At 46.5% G+C, this 22,584-nt stretch overlaps 2 protein-coding genes across 2 annotated transcripts in view; one reads left to right on the top strand and one right to left on the bottom strand.

The window, feature by feature from the left end:
• Positions 1-4,617: 4,617 nt before the first annotated feature.
• Positions 4,618-18,009, bottom strand: TXNL1 (thioredoxin like 1). Its single transcript, XM_030466685.1, has 8 exons — positions 17,764-18,009; positions 16,409-16,505; positions 15,172-15,345; positions 13,516-13,638; positions 13,070-13,139; positions 12,400-12,572; positions 10,966-11,070; positions 4,618-4,875 (listed from the first exon to the last, which is right to left on the bottom strand). The coding sequence occupies exons 1-8, from the start codon at positions 17,859-17,861 to the stop codon at positions 4,846-4,848; spliced, it is 870 nt and encodes a 289-aa protein (XP_030322545.1). The 5' UTR covers positions 17,862-18,009; the 3' UTR covers positions 4,618-4,845.
• A 1,763-nt stretch (positions 18,010-19,772) lies between these two features.
• Positions 19,773-22,584, top strand: part of WDR7 (WD repeat domain 7) — an 82,996-nt gene continuing 80,184 nt past the window's right edge. Inside the window, exon 1 of the mRNA XM_030466683.1 lies at positions 19,773-19,899. The gene's annotated coding sequence lies outside the window, so the exon portion shown is untranslated. The remainder of the gene's footprint in view (positions 19,900-22,584) is intronic.

Raw genomic sequence — 22,584 nt, 5'->3', positions numbered from 1 at the left:
CCTGGGTAGGACTGGGCTGGAGATTTGAGGACTCCTGTAACGTGCATCCTCTCTAATGGAGCATTGTCTGGACCCGGGTCCATAAATTTCATCTCAAACAGCTTCATTTCTTGGCAGAGGGGAGTTTTGGTGGAGCTCGTGATGTCCACCATTACACAAAGAGGTGCACATGCCCACACTGCTCAGACTCCTTACAAACAACAGCCTGAGGATAATCAGGTCCTGATAAACCAGGGACCAAGTCCCAGTGATCTCTGAGGGGTGCCTGATGGGTGATGGCAGCAGGGACCCCCAGCACCCACTCACAGCTCCCTCCAGACACCCCTGAACTCTGGGTGAGGTTCTGCAGCTGCACGAGTGGCCACTGCAGGAAGGATTCTCTGAGCTTCTGTTGGATTAGACCTCAGGTTTCTACAAAATGAAACAGAGCCCAAACCCTCTGCTGCTCAGTTCAGGTTATTTTTGTCTGGCCCTTTACATTCAGCTGTGCTCTGGAAATTAATGACAAAAGACAGAACATGCTATATCAGGTAAAAATCATTCTGGCAAATATCTGGCAGAGCAGCCACTACAGATTTGGCTGTAAGAACACAAGAACAATATTTCCAGCAAGAAAAGTCCCTCTGCAAGCACTGGCACACCAGTAATAGGTGCTGGGTGTCAGTGAGGGGTGAAGCCAAGCACTGCTCTCAGGGCTTTGTTTCTGCTCAGCTCCCAGCTCTGGCAGCTCTGCCCATAGCCAGACACTTCATGGCACAGGCTTGGGCTTTTTTTTTTTTTTTTTTTTCAACTGTTTCCACCCAGCCACAGGAGGTGGTGGGGAAAGGAAACAACAAACTCGAGCAAAACACAACACGAGAGAGAAACCGTCCAGCAGATTTCACACTAGCAAAGTTTCAGAACTCGGGAGAGTCAGAGGAGATGCAAGAAGGGAGCACAAATGGTTCCGTGTGGACGGGTCAGCCAAGCTTTGGCAGCCCTCTGCTTGGAGCACAGCCTGAGCAGGACCCTGAGCAACCTCCTGACCCTTCCCAAGCCCTGCTGGAAGCAGGAGAACTCCACAGGTCCCAGTTTTCAACCTGAGACCTGAGTGCTAATTTGGAGTACTTTGAATATATATTTTTAATTATTATTATTTGATCAGCTTGCATAAAGGACTCCTTACTGCTCCCCTTAATGCATTCTGCTGGTTATCTAATTACAAATGCAGAGAGAGTTGTCCTGGGGGCTGGACACCTTGTCCCGCGGTACCCCCGCTCCGATACCCTCCCTCTCCAACAACCGGAACATTTTGAACATCCCAGGCAGAGGCACCTGGACACCAGGGGTGACACCTTTGGGTCCCTTGTGCCGCTGACCCGCACCCTGTGCCAGTACCGGGGGGTGTGAGATTCCGCCGCCTCCCTCCCCAGCGCCGCTTCTGGGAGGACGAGCATTTGCTCGTCCCTGTTTCGGTGTGTGGGTGGTTTTGGGGGGTGTTTTACAGCGGGGCGGGACCGGGCGGGACCCCCCTGCGCTCCCCGAACCCCCCGGTACCGCCGCGCGTTCCGCCGGGCCGGCAGCGCCCTCTGGTGGACACGGGAGGCAGCGCCCCGGGCCCGCTCTGCCCCCGAGGGGAGAGATTGAGGGGGAGCACCCTGAGACCCCTCCAGGGACTCCTGGAACCCCACAGCAGGGACAGCTTCACACGGATCAGGTCACTCACAGTCCCTCCCAACCTGAGCCGGGATGTTCCCGGGGATGGGGCATCCCTCCAGGCAGCCCAGCCCAGTGCCTCACCACCTCAGCATCAGGGATTTCTTCCTCACTTCTAGGTCGGGATCTCCCCACTCGGCATTTAAAATCACCCACACACCTTGTCCTACCACCCTGCTAAGCAGTTTGTCTCCATCCCGTGCATTTCGCAGGTGGCAACCAACAAGGCTTGAGCAGAGGTGCTGGGAGCAGCACCAGAGGGCAGGCAGGACCTGATGGACCTCTCTGACCCAGCACTATGGAACCAGGCACCTTAGAAGGACCTGAGGACATGGCCACATGGACACATGCACAGACCGACCAGCAAAGCTACCCCTCAACTCTTGCAAAGAACCAAATGGGCTCTTTGCTTTCTCGTGTGGGATGACCCAGTTCCACAAGCAGATTTCCCAAGAAGAAAAAAACCCCCCAACATTCTCATTTGATGCTTAAATAAGGCCAGATGTTAAAAGAAAGCTGTAGCCACTTCAGCTTAAAAACCAGTATCCACCCAGAGTCATCCACTACCAAACAAGGTCTCAGTCAGGTAGCCAGGTCCCAGCCAACATTTCCCCCACACATAAATCAAAGGGGTTTGTTTCAGGAACACCCCACACGTCAGTGAAGAAAAATTAGGGAGTGAGTATCTTCCCAAACCAATATTCAAGGTGAAGTTAAGTAGGAGTTGCTTTGACATCAGTCCTGATGCAAAAAAAAACCTTAACACCCACCCAAACGCCAGAAGTTTGACTCTTATCAGCAGATAATCAAGCAGGAGTAGAGTTAATGCCAGCCAACACAGCTTTACAAAATATGACCTTATCATACCAACTAATTTATACACACATTTTTAGCAGGATTCCAAAGGCAGAAAGATAATTTAGGTATTTATTTCTTCTACCCTGCTCAGCTTTCTGATAAAAAGCTGGCATTCTGACACCAGCACACGTGTTAAGTACCTTCAAAAGCCAGTGCAGAAGTGCTTGGAACAGTCTTGCAGCCTCCTGCCTGGGAGAGGTGGCACAGCTGGCCCAGATCAGCCCTGGTAAAGACAAACAAACACTTGGAACTTCTTTCTTTCTGTTAAATAAAACAAACTGTCACTTTTTCAGAAGGGGAGCTTGCTGCAGGTTAAGCTGTTAACCCCCTGAACATTGGAAGGTTTCTCCTTTCATCACTTGGGACATCCCTTGTACATAACAAGGTATTTTGAGCAGAATACCTAAAAAAAAACCCCACCAGTCCCAGCAGGATGTTTCCATCTCTGCAGGATTCACCCAGCAGCTTCCCAGGACAGCAGAGCCCACCCGAGGAAAAGGAGGAGCCCATCCCAATTCTGGTTCTGCCCCTCCTCTGGATTTTCCTCCCAGAGGAGCTCCTCAGCCTGGCTTTCCCATGGAGAAGAAACCCCCAGAGCACCCTGCAGGGCACTGCCACCACTTACCCAGCACCACGACTTCACTTTTGGGATCTCTAGCTCCTCGTGCAGCATCCTACCCCCTTTTCCAGGAAGAGAAACGTGTGAGAGTTACCTCTGGACGTTTATTTAGAGCTGTGTACACAGGGTGGGTATGGAAGGGACACATCGTGCCACCAAGGGAGTCACAGAAGAATCTCATAAACAATATAAATATAAATGGGACTAATCTTGTACAAAGATGAGGATCACTGGGGTTATCAAATCTCTCAGGTATAAATATATGAGGTCAGCAATACTCAAGATGAGGCACTTAAACAATAACCCAAAAGGTAATTAGTGTACAAGATTACAGAGGAACAGTTACACATATTGCCCTCTTAGACTGCAAAGTGACTTATAACTCTATATACAGTCTGTTACACACCTTACACCCTCCACACCAGTCAGACACTGAGGAAGCCTCAAAGGAACCAAGGCAGTGAGCCAAAGAGGTGCCTCTCACAGAACGTTTTCCCAGACAATGCCCATTTTTTCCATTTGGAGGAAATATCTGTGCTAGCAGAAAGTTAACTTGGTATTAACATACAAATCTGCCAAGCCAGAAGAGAACCACCCCACTGTGTTCAAGGAAGGAATGCCAATTAGGACAGGATTTAAGCCTTAGTGGGATTTATGGTAATTAGAAATGTAACAAATTTAACTTTACAAAGAAATTAATTATGCCAATTAAAACACTTAGCAAGTTTTACTGGGAATTTATACAGTATTATATATACATGGTGCTGATCAATGCCCTATTTATTAAAATTACTTAGGGCACCCTTCCAAGGAAATGCACAAAAGTAGTATAGGAATTCCAATTAAGATGCAAAACCCTTATTGCAATAAACATTTCCTTATCAAGATCCAGAGAGGAAAAACACCCAATAAAAGAAATAAAGAAATCACATTCAAGTGGAGTAACAAACATCTAAATCCCCTTAACTGCACACATCTTGCTGGAGTCTGCCTGGGAAAGAAGGTCAATATTTCCTAATAATAATTTAAAAACCTCACTTTGAAGGCTGCAGGTTCTCAGTGGCACCCAGCTGGCACCAGCACACCAGTCAGGACAGATCTGCACGTTCATGGAATGGTAACCCAAAATATGCTTCCCCTCCTCTGCTTTTTCAGGGGGAGGGAAGAAATGGAAATTTCCAAGACAGGTGGAGTTATTCCTTCCCAAGAAGCACCCCTGTTTTGCAGGAACAAGGATCTGAAGTTCACTTGGTCTTGCAAGAAAGTAGCTTGGGTTTTATTTTCAGATGGCCTCCCAGGGCCACTTCTGTTTCACTTATACTTGACCTTTTTAAACCTCTCCCACAAACACAAGCTACATTCTGTCTGCTGTTACTAAGATAAGCCGGTGGAGTTCTGAAGTTTAAAGGAACAAAGGAAGAGCCAGAGTTACTAGAATAACAAAATTAAATTTGGCAAAAGTAATGAATTTTTATTTACAAATACATGTAGGAGAATTACAACAGAAACACACTAGAGAAATTCTATCTCAACAAAAGCAATGATTTATTGGTAATGGCATTAAATGAAACAGATTGACAGTCTCTGGTTATGGTCAAGCAATTATCCAGGAGTTGTAGATAAAAGTGAAGATCTCTTTGATTGCAGTAAGGCCTTCCAGTGTCCTCTGCGTCCTAGTGGCTCTCTCCTTTTTTGCCAACTACCTGATAAGAGAAAAAACAGAATCCATGTTTAACAAAGAAGTCCTGCCAAGCAGATTTAAGTCTTAAACCAAACAAACTGGGTTTCCAAGTGAGGCAAAGCACTGGAGCATGCAGTGCTGCAGCTCTTGCAGAAGCTGTGCTTCCCTGGGGAAGGGCTGCAAGACACTCCAGAAGCTTTGGCTTTAGTGTCCACACAGACAGCAAAGCAGCAGCCTCAGCTGCAGAGCAGTTAGAGCACAGTCCTACAGAACAACAGAATGGAACACACTTCAAAATACATGTTATATACCAGGCATTCAGCCTTAATACCCTGTGTGAAACACTGCAGTGGGGAGAGAGCCACCGGGTGCTCAGTTCTGAGTCTGTTCATTGCCCTGAGCATCCTTGCTATGTCCCTCACCAAGGACGTTGCCTTCCATTGCAGTTCCAGCCCACCAAGAAATCTGGAAGTGGTCTGATTCTCAGCTACAGCCTTGTCAGAGCATTATTCCTTCCTGTCCCCATCCAGAACCAGCTTACTGCTTCCCTTTCCCAGAAGGATCAGCAGTGCCACCAGCCCCTGGGGAGCTGCTTTGCCAGTCAGCAGCAAGTGCAGGTGTCAGGTCCCTGCAGAGGGGAAATCCAGCCCCATCCCTAAGGTATCAACACAAAATCCTGACATTTTAGTCACCTCTCTGAGAAGACTGAGACATAATCCCAGTGCTCTTGAAAAAAAACCAAAACCATCCATTTATAAGCCAAACCAAAATAAAAAGAAAGTCTGAAAGTCAAAGACTTCAAACTGCAACTTGCAAACTGCAAACTGCAATTCACAAGTCACTTCCATCCAACTGGAGAGCAGCACTTAGGCCTCTGGAAGGTGTAGCCAGAGCTCCCATGAGCAGAGGTTTGAAGATGACACTAATGGAACACACAGACCTTCCACTGCTGCTTGTAATAACAATGAAAACAAAGCAGTAAAACCTCTTCTGTATTCAACCAGTTGAGTGACAAAAAGATCCAGACAGCCAATAGTGACTTATAGAACTAGGGGGAAAAAAGAAACAACCAAAAAAAAAACCAAACCCCAAAGCACCCACCACCCCAACCCAGGGAACTCTCTGGACCCACTCAGTCTTCTTCCTGATCCTTCCCCTTTTTGCATTGTTCTCAGCCTTCAAGGAGGAGAATTTTTCATTATCCAGCTGCTTTTGGTCAGCTAAGTTATCACCACCACACAGTAATTGAGACCTACTGATGAAAAGCACTTTTAAAGACCCATTTTCACCTCCAAGGAACCCCTGGCCAGGAGCATTTACCAAGCTGCAATTTCATGCTTGGTCATGCTTAAGGTCAGGAAAGTTCCAATCAGACAACATGAGTAAAGGAAAAAATAACCAGAAGCCCAATTACTTGCATTAATATCCAATTAAAAGTTAAACTTGGCAAGAGCAATATTTATTCGTTGTGTTTCCAAAGCACCAAACTGTGTTCACACACAGATTAAGCAAGAAGAAAAAAAAGAAAAAGACAGAAACCACAATTAAAAGATTAAAGATTAGATGTTAGCAAGTGTGGAACACCAGTGAGAAATATTGCTATACCAGTCTGAGGCAGAAATGGACAACTCGCCCATGTGTATTATCTGTGAAAATCAATCACACTGATATGGATAATTATCATCACAGGCCAAAGAAACCCAGTTCCTGACCATCCCACTCCACCTTGCCAAAAGCAAACAGGCTATTTAAACTTAAACCAAACAACTGTCATCATTCTTTTCCCAGAAGCAGATGAAGTTTCCTTCCTTTTACAGAAAAACCTGCCATCTAGTGCCTCCTACAGCAGTGGTCACATACAGCCTGTAATTCCCACACAAAAGGGGACAGTTTTGGAGCTGGCTTTTCCTCAAGCCTTTGGCTTTTTCCCAAGCATCAGCCCAGAGCCTGGCAGTGACCAACACACAGCAGCCAACTCCAGGGCTCATTATCCAGAGGAGGACTGGAAAACTTTCTCACTGAACCTTCTGGAGGAGAGTTGGCTTTGTTCTTTTTTTTTTTTAAGATATATTCAGAGGTCACACAAGTAAAACCAGTATGATGCTGCTGGAGAACCTGATGAGGCCACCCATGGGCAGACACTCACCTGAGCTCAGTGCCACAGGAGGGACAGTAAAAAGTCTGCAGTCCCTTCTGGCTTGCCTACTGCTCACTGCCAGGTCACAACAAGGAAGGCCAGAGCTCCACCAGGATTTACAACACTAAGGTCTTAGTAGAACATTCATGGGCAGCATCTCAAACAGCTTCACAACATTCAGCACAGGCTGAAAACTGAGTTGCAGGAAATAACTTGTAGGAGCACAGCATGGTGTGCCTTTAAAACAGTGAGTCCAGGCTAACTGTGGGGCAGAAGTTTGTTAAGACTGAAAAGTAAAGAGTAATGCTTAAGGTAAGATTTGGAGTGGGGACTGGAGGGGAAAGATGAGCTGATGAGTCAGAAGGTAGAGAAGACTGTTCATCATGGGAAGAAGTGACTCTTGCACCAGTGCTGAGATTGTGGAAAGGGTGAAAGAGGTGCTAGGTGAGCAGAGGGAGCAAGGAAGGCAGCAGTGCAAGAGCACTTCAGCCTTAGTGTTATTTTTTTAATTCCCTCTGTCTTTTTAGTTCTTTAGAAATAGGAAGTTAGGCTGAAAACCAAACAAGATGTTACGAGGATAAAAAAGCAGCAGCACTTACTGCACATAAGCAGCTCTGAGGAGAAAGCAAGTCTTCATTCCAGAGGGGACAAAAAAAAAATCCCCAAACCTGCCAGTGCTCATCTGTGCTCCAGCCTCAAAACTGAGCAGAGATGTTTGATTCATTAATACCAGAAATAAGCAAGAACTACACTGGACATCAACAGCTGCTCTTCCCAAAACAAAAAGCATGCTTACAGCTTCACCATAAGACTCACTGGAAACTACTTGACTAATCCAGTCAATAAATACTGTGAAAACCAGAACTCACACCTTTAGCTGCCTGCACACCAAGGTAGCCCAGCTGAGCACCTCCAGCAAACCTCAAATGCAACCTGTTACCAGTGCAGTCTGAAGACCAGTTAGTTACACCTTACATCAGTAAAGACTTGTTTCTTGTGTGGCCAAGAAGCTTCTCTGTCATTCTGAAGACTTCTCCCAAAAGGATAAAAAAAAAAAAAAAAGCAAAACCCAAGTTGTGTAAGAAGGAGGAGACACACAACATACTAACTCAAGTTTGGAAGCAGCTTTCCTAACTTCACTCACCCAACACAGCAAAATACCAACTACAGGTAACAAATAAATCACAGGACCAACCTCCAGAGGGAGGTGGCAGAGCCCCTACAGATGGAGATTTTTCAAGATGGGATTGGCCAGAGTGCTGGATAATCCCCTCCAAGCTTTCTTTCCCATGAAAGCTGGGGCCAGGTGAGCTTCTGAGGTCCCTTCCAAGCTGGGCTGTCCCAGGACTCTATGTATGTCCAAACTAACTTGAGGCCAAAGTCACTAATGAAGGTCTGACTTAACTACACCTGGGTACTTAGGAGGTTTTTTTCAGAGCAGATGTATTTTAGCTTTGTGTCTGACAGTGTAATTAATGGAAACCATGCCTCATTTATATTAAACTCATGAACTGACTCCCTGATCAAGAAGAGGAGACTCTTCCTGCAGCAGAGCTGGCATTAGCAGAGCCCTGCACAAGCAAATAGGAGTCTGAAGGACATGGGAGCTGCAATTATGCACTCGAGTGCTGAGCAGGAAGCTGCTGTAAGCAAGCCTGCATCCAGATCCCACCTCACTTGGGAAGCAAAACGAATCAGCCTGATCCTTAGCAGAAACTGTTCAAACCAGGGGTTTTTTTCCACTTAACGTGCACACAATGAACTGAGCAGCAATGTGATCCATCACAGAAACAGGACTGGAATCACATTCGTGTCCACAGCATCATTCAAGCCCTTCAAATAAGATATTTAATAAGTTTCTTACAAACACTCCTCAAACTCAAGGAGAAAAAGCATCTCTCCATCTTGTTAATCATACTGCAATACTATTTCTACATAATTAGCAGAGAAATAGGAACAGTAGAGACAGGCTGAGATGAGGGAGTGAGAGATGAAAGCAGTGAAGAGCAGTGTGGGTAACTACTCAAGGAGATAAAAGGGAAAATAAGGTTTCCCAGTAAATCTACAAACCTAAAAATAATTAATGCCCAACGCTATATTAAGGTTTCAGAGCTGGCAGGATCACTGGGAGAGAGGAAACCCAAGTTAAAATTCCTGCAGCTCTGCCAGACTGCCAATCCCATTTCTTACCAAGAAATATTTTCACAGCCTAATATGAAACCACCATGTTCAGGAAGCTGAACAGGAATACTGCACCCAGTGCTGAGCAGCTGAGGTGGGACAGGCTTAGCCACTTCCTAGCCCTGCACTGCCTGATCCTCTGTCCCTGTTCCACCCAGCTCCTGGGGGCACACACAGCCCTGCACCCCTCCCACCCCAACACAAAGCTCACTGCAGACCTGAAGGACACCAAAACTTCACTTTCCAGCATCCCCACTGCCTTAGATCTGATCCCTGGGGGTCTGTACCTACCACAGGGGGAGGGCTGAGCCCCCAAAGCCTCCCACTGCTCAGAATGCCTCCAGAGGGCTCTCTGAGGGCACCTGGGAATTAACAGCCAAGCAACTAAAAATGCTGCAGGAAACTCATGTTGTGCAGGCTCAGCACTGGGCTCAAACCTACAGAACATTTTACAGAAAAATCCAGAAACCTGAATTGCTTTACCAAGTGCTTGACCCCAGTTGTGACTATCAATTAAAAAAAAAATAAAATTAAATTAACCTGGTCAGGTTTATAGAGTGTACATGTGGGAAAGAAGAAATCAAAACTACTTCACAGGGAACTGGAAGGGTGACAGAGGTGAAATCCTGAGTCAGAGTCCCTGCCCCCTCAGAACAGTGCCAGAAAGTGTTGCAGGTGAACCATGTTCAAACAGCACTTGCACAACTCAGTGCAGGGGCTGCTCTTACACTGCAAGTACAGGCAAAAAAGCTGGATTAAAAAATGTAAGCAGGCTGTAAATTAATTAGTGTATCTCTAGTTTGGAGATAATTGGAAGGGCTATATTAGGAAGGTCTAAAGTTGATATCAAGTTAATTTTAGCACATTAGAACAACTTTTTCAATTACTTGGTTTCATTGAAAGTTGGCAAAACCAGTTAAGCTTCTGTTTATTTACATAATTATTACCTGCAAAGGTATTAAGTATTATACATAGAAGTTAAGATCAAGTTCTGATGTTAAAACTTCCAAGTATGTGACATGTTGGTTAGTGGTTTTCACCTTCTGAAGTGACAGGTTATTGGTATAAAGAATTCTGTGGTGCTTTCATTACAGGTCACCTATAGAGGTGTCCTTTTTACAAAGGCTACTAAGTTTGAAAGCAGCTTACTTTGAAGAGACTTATTACATTGTGAAGAAGTTGTAAGTAGCTTTGAAATTTTGATCCTCTCAAACCCATTTCACAGTCTCAAAAAAACCCCCCAAAAATTAAGATTTGAGAGTGCCTCACCATTCAGCACTGGGGGTGTCTAAAGGCAAAGTGAAACAAGTTGTTTGCTTCTTTATTTCCTCTTTAAAAAGCAGAGATATTTAATGTAACAGACACCTTGTGACCAAATATTTTTCAGATCTCAAGGCTAACACCCTGCCAATAAAATCCTTCAAAGCAGAAGTCACAAGGAATCTGTTTAATCTGCACGTGCAATTGCTTCTCTACTTCCTGCACACCATCAGAAAGCAAGTTTCAAATCAAGACACAGATCTCACAGCTGTTAAAAATAAATGTTTTCTACAGTGTATATAACTTGACAGTCCCTCAGGTTTCTGTTCTCTTCAGTTATTTTCACAAAGCTGATGAACAAAAACTTGTAAAGCAGGACCAAAGATCTGTAAGATGAAGCTATACATTTTCTTCTGGATGCCAAAACTATAACAAGTTGTAGAGCTGTAGTACCAAGCCAGTGTATTTGTCCTATCAACCCTGTTTTGAGTAGGTTTCAAACATTCTGAAGTGTTTTTAAGCAGGAGGACTCACTCGTTTGAAGTCATTCATATTTGTTGCTTGGACTGGAGTTCCAATAAATGTGAAGTATGTGATTCTTGTTGTCTCCTCATCACCATGATTGGATTGGACAAACAACTGAATAAAAAAAAGCCCAAACACCACAGTTAAGGTAAGCTGTCCATCCCTGAGCTAACAGAAAAATCTTCAGTACTAACCAAACCAACACCTTTTCCCATTACAAAAGCCTCTGGAACCTCCAGAGAAAATGCTCTCCTCTTTTTTTAGATAATGATTATACAGAACACTATTAATTTCCTGAAGCAGGATCTAAGGAGTCACAGTTCACTACTCACTGGAATCTGACTTTGAAATGAAGTAAGATACCAATTCACCTATGCTTGCTGAAGTCCCTAAGACCACTCATGTGCAGTTTACTACTACAGATGACAATTTTGTCTTTCACAGCATGAATACTAATCTATAAACTTGTTTTAAGGTTTCAAACAAACTTGTCAGCACAGCTTTATAGAATATAATCCTGTGCAACCAATCTGGGGCAAGACAAAGGTGGTAACAAGGGTAACTCCACAGAAATTACAAGTGAAAAGGAGTTATTTAGGTTTGCCCTCCATGAAATTTAAATTAAATCTTACTAAAACATCACCAAACATGAATGTAGCTCACTAATGTAGAATGCAGTCTAAAACCAGTCATTTAGAAATTCACCAGAAACCTTTCTACAGAAGAAAAAGTGTGATGAAAAGACTGAGGGTGGATGCAAGGATTTGGAGTTCTGCAGCTCATAACAAACTGGTGTTTTCTGTGGCCAGGCCATCAGAACACAGTTCAATTCAATCAACTCAAGTCCATACATTTGCAAATGAGTAATTCAGGCCATGAAAAGCATTTCCACAGATAAGAATTCAAGGTACTGAAAGGAATCAGGGCTGAGCAGTACCAGGATAAAGCACTTCCAGCATCCATCCAGGCATTGCACACACTGCACTGGAACCCACGATGTTAAATGGAAAAGTAGGAAGTGCACCTGCATTTCACTGTGAAAAACTCTATGTGAACTCTGTGGAAAGTCTCTTACAGCAAGAGTGTTAGAGAGCTCATTAAGAGACAAAGGAGCTTTGATTACAGCATTTAAAAGCCCTCACAGAGAGCAGGTACTGAGTTTAAAGACACTTTAATTTCTGCACTCCTGTTGCTGAGGAACTGGATTCCTTCTCTCCTCAACTCCTCAAATGAAGGAAGTGAAATGAAGAGGTGAAACAAACCTCACATCTGACAGGAGGCCAGCAGAGACACTGCATGCACATGGCCTGGGCTCCCCCTGAATTCCTGACCTGCTTTTTGCTAAGACATACAGTGTGCAATGGGCAGAGAAGAACCACAAACCCTTGCAATGAAACCAACGTGCAGAGTGCTTTAAAGCCCAGGAGAGAAGCTTCTACTTACAGTTACACTGTTAACATTCTGAAACTTGACATAACGAAGCTGGACAATACCATCCTCTTTTATATCATCTGGTGTCAGCTCCAGGGCTTGGGTTGGCTCACTCCTTTCTGCCTCCTCAAAATCCATAGATCGGGGGAGGTTGATGAAGATTTTTATGTACTTTGGACCTTGCCCTGTGTTAAAAACATATCCTGTTGTTTAAACACATTTCCCAAATGCTGCTTGTGAAGGCCTTGCTTATCACAGGCTCCAGACAGCACTAAAGGAAAACAGCAGCTTCTGGAGTTCTGCTCTCTTATCTGCCAGTCCTGCATCACCAGCCTGGACACAGAGGGACATCCAAAGCTGCACTGCTTGCCTACATGTCAGAATTGCACAGAAAAAAAAAAAATCCAATGAAAAGCCTAAAAATAATAGTTTTGCTGTGTCCTATCACACCTCAACACTTTATGTAATTTTTGTATTATAACTGAGCTACCATAAAAACTCAGCTAAACCTTTAAGTGGCTCTCACGAGGTCAGTGAAAAATAAGTGAACTCATTTGTTATGTAATTAATTTGCAACAAATTACTGAAGCTCCCTGGACAACAGTGTCATCTTCAGAAAATCCAGCTAAGCAAGGGCAAAGGTTTGGCTTCAAAGATACAAATAAACAGACACTTCACTCACCATTATCTGGCCCCTGAAGTTTCATAGAATAAAGCTTGACAGGTTGACTAAAAGCTACAGTAATAAGCAGCTGTGGAGGAAAAAAAAAGTTGCTGTTAAACACTGTTTTCTTCATGCTTAAAAACAAACACAGCACAATAATTAACTAGAAATAAGTCTGAGCTTAGGAATAAAATGAAGTGCTTATCTTCTCTATATTCCACACATGCACTAGTCTGTCACTTTACAGGATCAGCAAATGCTGCACCACGTGGATGCTTTTCCATAGACATAAAAGGGATCTGAAACTAGAAATGCTGCTACAACCTTTGTATACTAATGTCACTTACATCCTACTGCCCCCCCCTCACTTAGACTACCAGAACAACATAAAGCAGACATGCTCCTCAAGAACTGCTTGCAGACCAGCACTGAAAACACCTCTGACTTCAGGATATCTGCTGTACCTGCTCATCACAGTCTGATTCCAGGTAGGAAGAGTCTTTCCGTAAACAGTTATCAAAGCCGTGCTCGTCGCTCTCGTTCAGACACTCGCAGCCAGCTTTATTGATAAATGGCATTAAATCCATCTGAAAGGAACAGCAACAGCACTGCTGAGTGCAGGACAAGCGTGCCACAAACTCATCTGGGATTTGTAAGCCTTGGAATGAATGAAATTCCTCGTTCAACAGATTAAAAAGAACAAGACGTGCAGAAAACCTCGGGGGTTTATATCAAAGGAGATGACAAACAAAAGCTGGGAGCACTACAGGACTGGGATGTATCCTCTTCAAAACTGAACGTTTTTCCCCTCCATGCCACATCCTGCAGCCCTGGAACACGTGCTTGCCCTTTAGAGAGTAAGAAACGGGGCACAGGAAGAGTTTTCAAGTAGACTTTTGATAAACAAGACTAGAGCATTGTAAGCCACACCACGACACAGACAAACTGGCAGACTGGAGCCATGATCAGCACCATGGGGAAAAAAACAACCCAAAACCAACCAGAAATGGACCTCCCAAAAAATATACTTGAAATTGCAGAACACATGTATAAAAACTAACCTAACCCAGCAGACCTGAGCTTGCTACTTGAGTGATTTGCAGTGTTCTGAGCTCCAAAGCTAACAAGCTGAATCTTTGTCTTTTGGTATTCCCACAGTTCCACAGAGGATTAATGAAGTAATTATAAATGTAAGCATTCACATTGAAAGGGAAGTGCAACACAGGCTGGGGAACAGTTAGCAAGCAGCTGAATATAAAGAAATTCAAGTGCCCTGTGCCCTGGCAGTTTGCTTAAATGAAAACTACTCCTCTGGATGTGCTGCATGCTTACGTTTGCCTTGTAGGATATAGCTAGCTATGCATTTAAAATATATAGCCTCCACTAAACCCAATCTTGCCTTTAACAGCACAGTCTTGGGTTCTGCAGGTTTATTTAATTTAACATACTAAATTTAACATACTAGATTTGCTAATGCAAAGGAAGGTGCAGACTCCAGCTATGGAGGTGAAATGCAATACAGCCCATAGCTGTGCTCATCCTGCTGGCAGAACAGAACCTCCTTCAAGGAGTACACCAAGGATTGCCTGGAGAATCTCTCCTAAAACAGCAGCTCCAGGAAAATGTTTTGTCAGATTAGAGTTCTCGTTTACATGTGTGTGTGTTAGTGCAGCTGCCAGACAGGCTGCCTGGAGGCAACCTGAAAACACAGTGTTATGTCTTTTCCCAGAGACATTTTTTTACACTTAAAAAAAAAAAAACATTTTTGGAGGACAGATTGGGAAAGGGAAAGCAACAGAATATGCAGCTGCAGCAAGAAGTTCATGACAAAACAAAGTCCATTGTTTTAACAACTATGGGCTATGGATGGAGATTCTGCTTAAAACAGTTACAATTGTATAACCACACTTCATAAATAACTATGTTAATTTTTCAAGTTTGTCTGAAAAAGAAAAGCCAAGCAAGTGATCTTCTCAAAGCCATGGAAAACTTTCACCTTTGCTTTAAGTAGTATTATTCCATGAGTCTCAGCAGGCTTGGGAAGCAACAGATAACTTTTAAACACTCAAGTGACACGAAGCAAGTTACACTCAAGCAAACATTAAAGAAGAGATGCATACATATCCTTTTGGGATATCTGTATCTTCACTGTTCCCAGGATCATTCTCCAGGTGCTGTTTGATTTTTTCTTCTAAACCCACAGCATCTGCTCCTTGATATTGGTCGATTCGCACTTTGTTTCGGAAAAACAGAAACGTTGGTGTTGCTGAGATGTTATTGGTGGCAGCTGTTCCCTGGAACACACACATCAGTTACAAGTGTTACCTAACAGAGTGTTACCAGTAGTAGACAGAAACATTGCCTTGTTTCACCTAGGCAAGAATGCACAGGCTAGATATTAATCAACAGGCATCACCTCAAACATAACAAACAGTATTTGTTGTTTCGTAAACAGCTTTAACCCAGACAACGATTTTAAAGTCATTTATATTTTTCAGATCCTCCTAAACCTTTAACAGATTAGGGCATTCTTTGAATGGGCTTCATATTGTCTAAAGGTTTGTTGGCACACCATAAAAATCATCCAACTCACTTGGCTCTAGGAACTGCCTTAATTTAACACTTGATTTTACAAGTTCCTTCCCCCTCCCAAGCCACATTCCTGCACACCAAGGAACTGAAATCTGCTTCAATAGGAAGTAAATTGCATTTGATTTCTACCTGCATTCAGACGTGTTCTGCATCCACAGCAGTTTTTGCAGAACTTTCCACGATTTAGTGTCACTTAGAAACGTTGTTACCACATTTATGTTCATCTCATGACAATTTGTAGTAATTCGAGGCACTTCATTTCAACATAACATTGTTACAGTTTGTTAACGACCCTTAAGTCAATCAATAGCTCATTTGCAACACTGTTGTCTGTTAAAAAACAGTGGAGTAGCACTTGAGAGGAATCTAGTCCCACTAATTATATCAGCGCATTGCATTTTTCATTTTGCTCAATAATTATGCCAATACTCGTTTGGCAAGACTTATTCCTTTCAGTTCATGGTGGTGCTATCTGCTACATCTAATGGTGTTACCTAACAAGTACAAGCAGCAGGAACTGTTAAGCTGTACCCTGCTTAGATGCAAGACATGACAGTGATAACTGCAAGAATACTTTCTGAAATACAAGTGTTGTTTGTTCACATCTTTGTGCATCACCTAATTCTAGAGAAATTCACAACGCAGACGTTTGTGGCTGAACAAATGTGTCAGTAGCCACAGGATACTCCCCACTCTGCTGTCTGAACAGTTTTTCCATTAGCGAGTTTCTCTCTTAATGCTGAAAATATGTTTTTGAATACCAACCTGGCACTGATGTACATCTACTTCCAAAAAAGTAGCCTGGGGGTATTTATTACTCAGAGCATTGAAAGCTGGGGCTATCCTTAAACAAGGGCCACATCTGTGAACAAAAAACAAATAAAAATACAGTGTTGGTTAACTCAATCTTTTTCTGGGGGAAAAAACAAGCCTGCCCCACATAGAATTGGTACATTCAAGTTCTTACTGATATCCTTGATACGTGTAAAAATAACCTTCCTACCTGGCTGACAGATGGCAAGCAATCCTGGTGATACAATTAAGACTGACATTTAGAAACACCTCATGAAGTGTTAATTCCCACTTCCTCAGACAGTTTCGCTGCCACGTGATTAGTGTCACCTATTAATTCATACTAACTTATTTGCCACCTAATGCGTTTAGCTCTGGGATCTTTCACTGCAAGTCCTGCTAACTAAAGAGACAGCCTAGCAGAAAACTAGTCCTAGCACTCCATCTTACCTCCTGTAAAGCCTCTACACAGGGCTTGAAATATTTAACAGTAACGATGCACCAAGCTCTTAGAGGGAATCACAACATTCCTACTACACCCAGCCCCACTAACTACACCTGTAACCAGTTACCATCATACTTAACCAGAACAGAGCTGACTGCTGCTGATCTAACTGGAACACCTTGGTTGAAAATGTGTATTTATTATTATACCTTTGCTAGCACACACATGAAGGGTGCTGGCAGAGCCATCCCTGCAAAAGGAAGATTCCCCTAACTCAGTTCGCTGTGAAAGAAGCCACTAAGCAGCAAAACCCCATAAAAAGCACCCCCGGGAAGCCCTGCAGCAGGCAGGCAGAGCCCTGGCAGGGTGCAGCCCGGGGCACAGCTCCCACATCAGCACCGCTGGGACCTCCACAGCCGCCTCTCCGCCAACACAACTTCCCCGGCTGGGTTCTTACGAGCCCCGAGCATCCCTGAGTACCGGGGCGTGCAGTTAAATACGGGAGAAAAGATTAAAAAAAGAGCACGGGCAGTAACAGCCAGGACCGGGACAACAACGAGGAGCACTCTGGGCCCAGAACCCCTCAACCCTGTCCCGGTTCTTTAACTCCCCGGACCGAGACTGCCTCTCGGCACCGCTTGTAAAACCTTGTGTCGCTCCCAGAGAAACACCGGGAACCCCTCCCGGACCTTCTCCCGCTCCCGGCAGCTTCCTCAAGCCCCAGAGCGGGACGGGAGCGGCTGTCGGGGCCGGGGCCAGGCCCAGCTCCTCAGCGAAGAGCTCCGGGGCAGGGCTGGTGTGGCGGCTGCCGCCCCGGGGCTGCAGTGACCGGGAGAAGCGCCCCGGGAGCCCCTATCCCCCCCTCACTCGCTCGCTCACTCACCCCCGCATGGTGAACTTCACCACCGCCAGGCGGGAACCGGCAGCGCTGAGCTCGGGCTGGAACTCGGTGTCGTTGGCGATCACCTTCACGCCCACCATCCTCGGCGGGGAAGGGAGGGGAGGGGACGAGAGCGGCGGCGGCGGCTGCTGCCGTGTCCCGCACGGAGGGGCTGCAGGAGCGGTACCGGCCTGGCTATCTGCAGCGTCACGGCGGGAAGAGGCCGCCCGGCATGCACCGCTCGGATCAGGGCGCAGGCGCCGCCGCCACGCCGCTACCGGCCCCGGGGCGGCGGCACCGACATCTTGGGGCGGGGCGTGAGGCCGCCCGCAGCCGCCATCCTGAGACAGGGCAGGGAGCGAGCCCGGCGGCCGTTGTGACAGAGGGAGGCGAGGGGAGATGAGGGGGAGCGGGAGCCATCTTGGGTGAGGGCAGGAGGAAGGCGGCTGTAGCGCGGCCGCGGGTGCTGCCGGTGGGCAACGAGCATGGCTGAGCTGTCACGGGAGCTGGAGGCCGTCCCCGTTACGGGAACGAGGAGTCTCACGGCGTCCGCGGAGCTGCTTTGGCCGGGAGAGCTTCCAGAAATGTAGGAATTTAAAACGCGAAGTGTTTTCTTCTGTAGGCAGGAGGTGAAGCAGAGAGGAGGAGGTGTTGCGGTGCGCTGAGCCAAGCAGCTCGCTGGGCTGCCCAGGTGGAGCTGCGGAATACTCAGTGTTTAAAGTGACGCCATGGGCACCTGTCACATCGTTTATTAGCGCATTGGTTTAAGGAAGCTCAGTGCTTGCCGTAACCCCCCAAACACCCTGGAGCCTTTTGTAAACGTGAGAGAGAGGTTAAAGTGAAACAAAACGCCTTCTCTGGTTATAATGCCAGATAACTTTGATCAGCACTGAGTTCCTTATTGCAGGACAACTGCAGCAACTCCGTTTTCCCATCTGAAAGTCATTAAATCATTGCCATGCTAACTGGGCTGCTGCTGGGGACAGGCACCTGTCACCTGGCTGCGTGTCACCTGCACCTCTGATGGGCTGGGGAAAAACACTGAATTACCGTGAGAATCAACACTTGTGACTCTTGTGTCACTTAACCCAAGTGTCCACAAACACACAAGGGTAACACAGTCGCAAACACCATAAACAAACACAGTCAGTAGCGAGTATGAGACTTCAGCAGACACTACACGCTGGGTTCTTCCAGTTGTCTGACACTGTGGTTTTTTATAAAGCAAAATGATAGCGACTGAAAAAAAGCAGAAGGTATAAAAGCTCAGAAGCATTACGGGGGGAGGGAAATACCGAGGGGTCAGGGAAGGGCTCGTATTAACCACGTTCCAGGATAAGCTAGGGAAAAACAGAAATTAAACCCAGAATGTTCTGCAACCCTTTTTGCAGCGTCATTGCTGACCCACGCACCGCATCCACCCCGCAGACGCCTCATGCACCAATCTCACGCCCCGCAGGCAGCAGGGTCAGCATTTTCGCCCTCAGAAGCAGCCGCATTTCCGCGGTACCGGTTCCGACCCGCAGGAAGCCCCCAGTCACTGCTAAATACGAGTTACTGCTCACACCTCTCCCCCAGCTGTGCCCCGAGGGGCGGGACCGGGGACGACTTTCCCCCCACTGGGCCGGACCCCCCAGCCCTGCCCAGTCCAGCTTTCCGCATCCCGGGCACCCCACACCACTGCCCCCCATCCCTCCCGCATCCCCAGCACCTCCCGCCGGTGTCCCCCTCTCCCTCCCGCACCCCGGGCCCCTCCCGCCAAGTCCCCTGTCCCCCCCATCCCTCCCGCACCTCGGGCACCTCCAGCTAAGTGCCCCCCCCATCCCTCCCGCACCCCGGGCACCTCCCACTGGTGCTCCCCCCCTTCCTTCCCGCACCCCGGGCACCTTCGGCCGGTTCCCCCCCCGTCCCTCCCGGGCACCCCCCGCCTCCCGCAGCCGACGCACCGCCCGGTTTCCATGGCGACGCGGCCGGCTCTGCCTGCCGTCAGTCGCGGCAGCCGGGGGCTTTGCGACAGCGGCGGCGGGAGTCACGGCAGCGGGCGGCGTGTCAGCTGCTGAGCGCACCGGAGACACAGGGAGGGGCGGGCGGAGGGGGCGAGGCGCCCCGGGACCCTCCCCACCGCCCCGCCGGCAGCAGGTGAGACCCCGCCGGTACCCTCCACCCCGCGGCGGCAACCCCGGGGGGCTCGCCGGCAGCCCCCGCGCCGCCCCGGCTTGGTGCCGGCGGCCTCCCCCTCCCTTCCCCGTGTATGGGAGCGGGCGGCACCGTCAGCGGCACCTTCCCGCCGCAGCCTCCCCCGCGGCGGGGCCGGGCGGCAGCAGGTGGCGGGAGCGGAGCGGGGGCGGGCAGAGGCCCCGTCGGGGGGGTTGGTACCGGGCAGGGGCGGCAGCAGCACGGCTGCGTTCCGCGGGGTGCGGGGGCTCGGAGCCGTGCGGGGACCGGCCCTCCCCCGGTGGCTGCAGGCTGGGGGGGGACATTGGGACCGGGGCTGCGGTTGCCCGGGCCTGCTCTGCCGGCGGGGTTCGGGGCAGAGCGGTGCCCGCGGCTCCGGGGTGATGCGGGGGGAGGCAGGAATAGGGGATGGATGGATGGATGGATGGATGGATGGATGGATGGATGGATGGAGACCCCTTCTCCTCTGAACGCAAAGTTACATGGGGATTAACTCTGCATCCTCTGCAGGAGCTTCTGTTTCTTTCAGTGCCTTATTTTCATTATGCTGAGGCCTCTCCATGGTTTATTTCCTTTTTTTTTCAGTGACAGCCATGATAATGTTTGCAGCTAGGGGTATGGTTTAGAGTTTACTCTGCAGCTGGTTTGGGTAACTGTCCTCCATGTGATCATGACGGTTTTGAGCAGGAAAAATATATGTGGATTCAGTGTGTCATCAAACTGAGAGCTGTCTGCAGGTTTTCCTGGCTCTTAAAGGTTAGCCATAACAAAGGATTTAGAGTCCCAAATGATCTCTTCTTGTTTTATATCCCTTGCCTTTTCTGGGGGCATTACCTTCAAAATAAATACCATTAAACCAGGCTTTTGTAGCCATTCCCTCAGCTGGGGCAAGGGGCACACAATCATCTCTCATTGGGATTTGCTGATGTTTTTATCACTTGGAGATGAAGGAAGAGCTGGTTTTCATTACTTTCCAGTTTCTGCTTTGGAACACAAGTTTGTGTTTGTTGAAATTTACATGGCTTTTGGTTATTTATGTTATTGTAGCAAGTAAGGGCCAGCTCAGGACCCAGAGCCAGGAGTGTTGGCTCCGGGTGAGCTGCAGAGATGTTCTTGGGGTAGCACTGCAGTGTGGAGGCAGCTGTTACACATAAACTGACCTGGGCAGACACAGATGCACTGCCTGCTCATTCTGACAGAGAAACTGTCAGATTTAGGGAAAAAGAAAAAAAAAAAGGCCTTGTGGTGATGAATTTGGAACCAATGAAGTACAAAAAAAGAAAGAGAGAAGAGGAGCTGCCAGTAATCTTTTAATCCTTGCTGGGTGTAATGAGGCTGAGGGGGCTCTGATTTGTTACTCAGTGTTACCTGGGCTGAAATCACCTTTTCCCAGAAGCTTCAGTGTAGCCTGACAGTTTTGATGATGTTCAAAACACCAGGTTGGTTCTGTCCTGCAGGTGTGCTTGGCTCTGTTTTCTCAAGTGTTGGAATAATCTTGTTTGTAGGTGCAAATGGGAAGGTGTGCTGTTGGTTGGGTAAGGTATAAAGGTACAGTGATCCTTCTCTAGTTCTGTGTTCAGTACTCATCAGATGCAAGCTGAAATGATAATGATTTGCTGGTTTAATAAAGTTTTTATATATTAAAAAAAAAAGAGAAATAAACCCCAGGGATTAATTTATTTATTGAAATAGTATTGCCTTTTGAAAAGGTCCTCAGGCTTCTTAGTTGGCATGGATTTACAGCTGTGCATAACTAACCCAACGCAAACTCATTCTGTTGGGTTAATGATAGGTTATGAAAACAAAAATATTTTGCATTTGTCTTCTTTGTAGAGAGTGCAAACTAATCCCAAAAGACTCTGAAACTTACTGACAGGCCTTCAGAAACAAGCACAATGTAGCAGACATAGCAAACTTTAGAGAGGATTTGTATTGAACAAGAGAATTGTTTGTTTATTCTGTCTCTCTCTAAAGAAAGCTGTGATTGTCTAAATGTGTGGGCTCTGAGAGCAAAACTTTCTTGTCCTTAACTCCTTAATCCCGTTTCTCCATCCCCTAGCATTAAATAGAAAAGATGATTTGTAATTCTATTTAAAATCATTAGATTTTTATGAAATGCATTGGGCTGCTCAGACAGCAGCCATGATGTAACAGAACTGAGGCTTCACCAGAAGTGTTGGCTGTATGTAAATGGTTTTAGGAGGGTGTTGCAGTGCTTAACTGATGTCTTTTTGAATGAAAGACTGGATGCACGAAAATATTAGGCACAGAAATTGCTGTTCACTTGCAAGCAGGCAATCCACTTAGGGGGTTTGTCCTGATGTCATGGATGGCAGCCATCTCTGTACTTACTGGTGGCACATCTGAATAACAGCATCATTTAAATTCTGCTGAACGTATTGAAAACCATCATTAACGTGTGGTAAACATTGATAGAGGAGGGAATGATTTATTCTTGACCTTTCCGAGTCGCTTTGTTTGAAGGTAGTCACAGTTACATTTATTTAAAAGCAGATGTTGGTTTGGCAGCCTCTAATGGTTCAGTTTGGAGCTGGTTCAGGCCGAGAGCATATATGATAAAGAAGGAGTCACCTCCTAGCTGTGTTTTGTGGCAGATTCACTTAGTGTCCTCACATACCCCCAAATTAA

The sequence above is a fragment of the Calypte anna genome, chromosome Z (assembly GCF_003957555.1).
Source record: "Calypte anna isolate BGI_N300 chromosome Z, bCalAnn1_v1.p, whole genome shotgun sequence".
Lineage (NCBI taxonomy): Eukaryota > Metazoa > Chordata > Aves > Apodiformes > Trochilidae > Calypte > Calypte anna.
This window is presented reverse-complemented; position numbering and strand designations above follow the sequence as displayed.

Excerpts from the sequence above, each read along its gene's own strand:
- TXNL1 (XM_030466685.1), bottom strand. The coding sequence starts at position 17,861 with ATGGTGGGCGTGAAGGTGATCGCCAACGACACCGAGTTCCAGCCCGAG. Across the intron at positions 13,140-13,515 it reads AATCAGACTGTGATGAGCAG|CTGCTTATTACTGTAGCTTT; the intron begins GTACAGCAGATA and ends TTTCCTCCACAG. Across the intron at positions 12,573-13,069 it reads ACTTCAGGGGCCAGATAATG|GGCAAGGTCCAAAGTACATA; the intron begins GTGAGTGAAGTG and ends TTTTTAACACAG.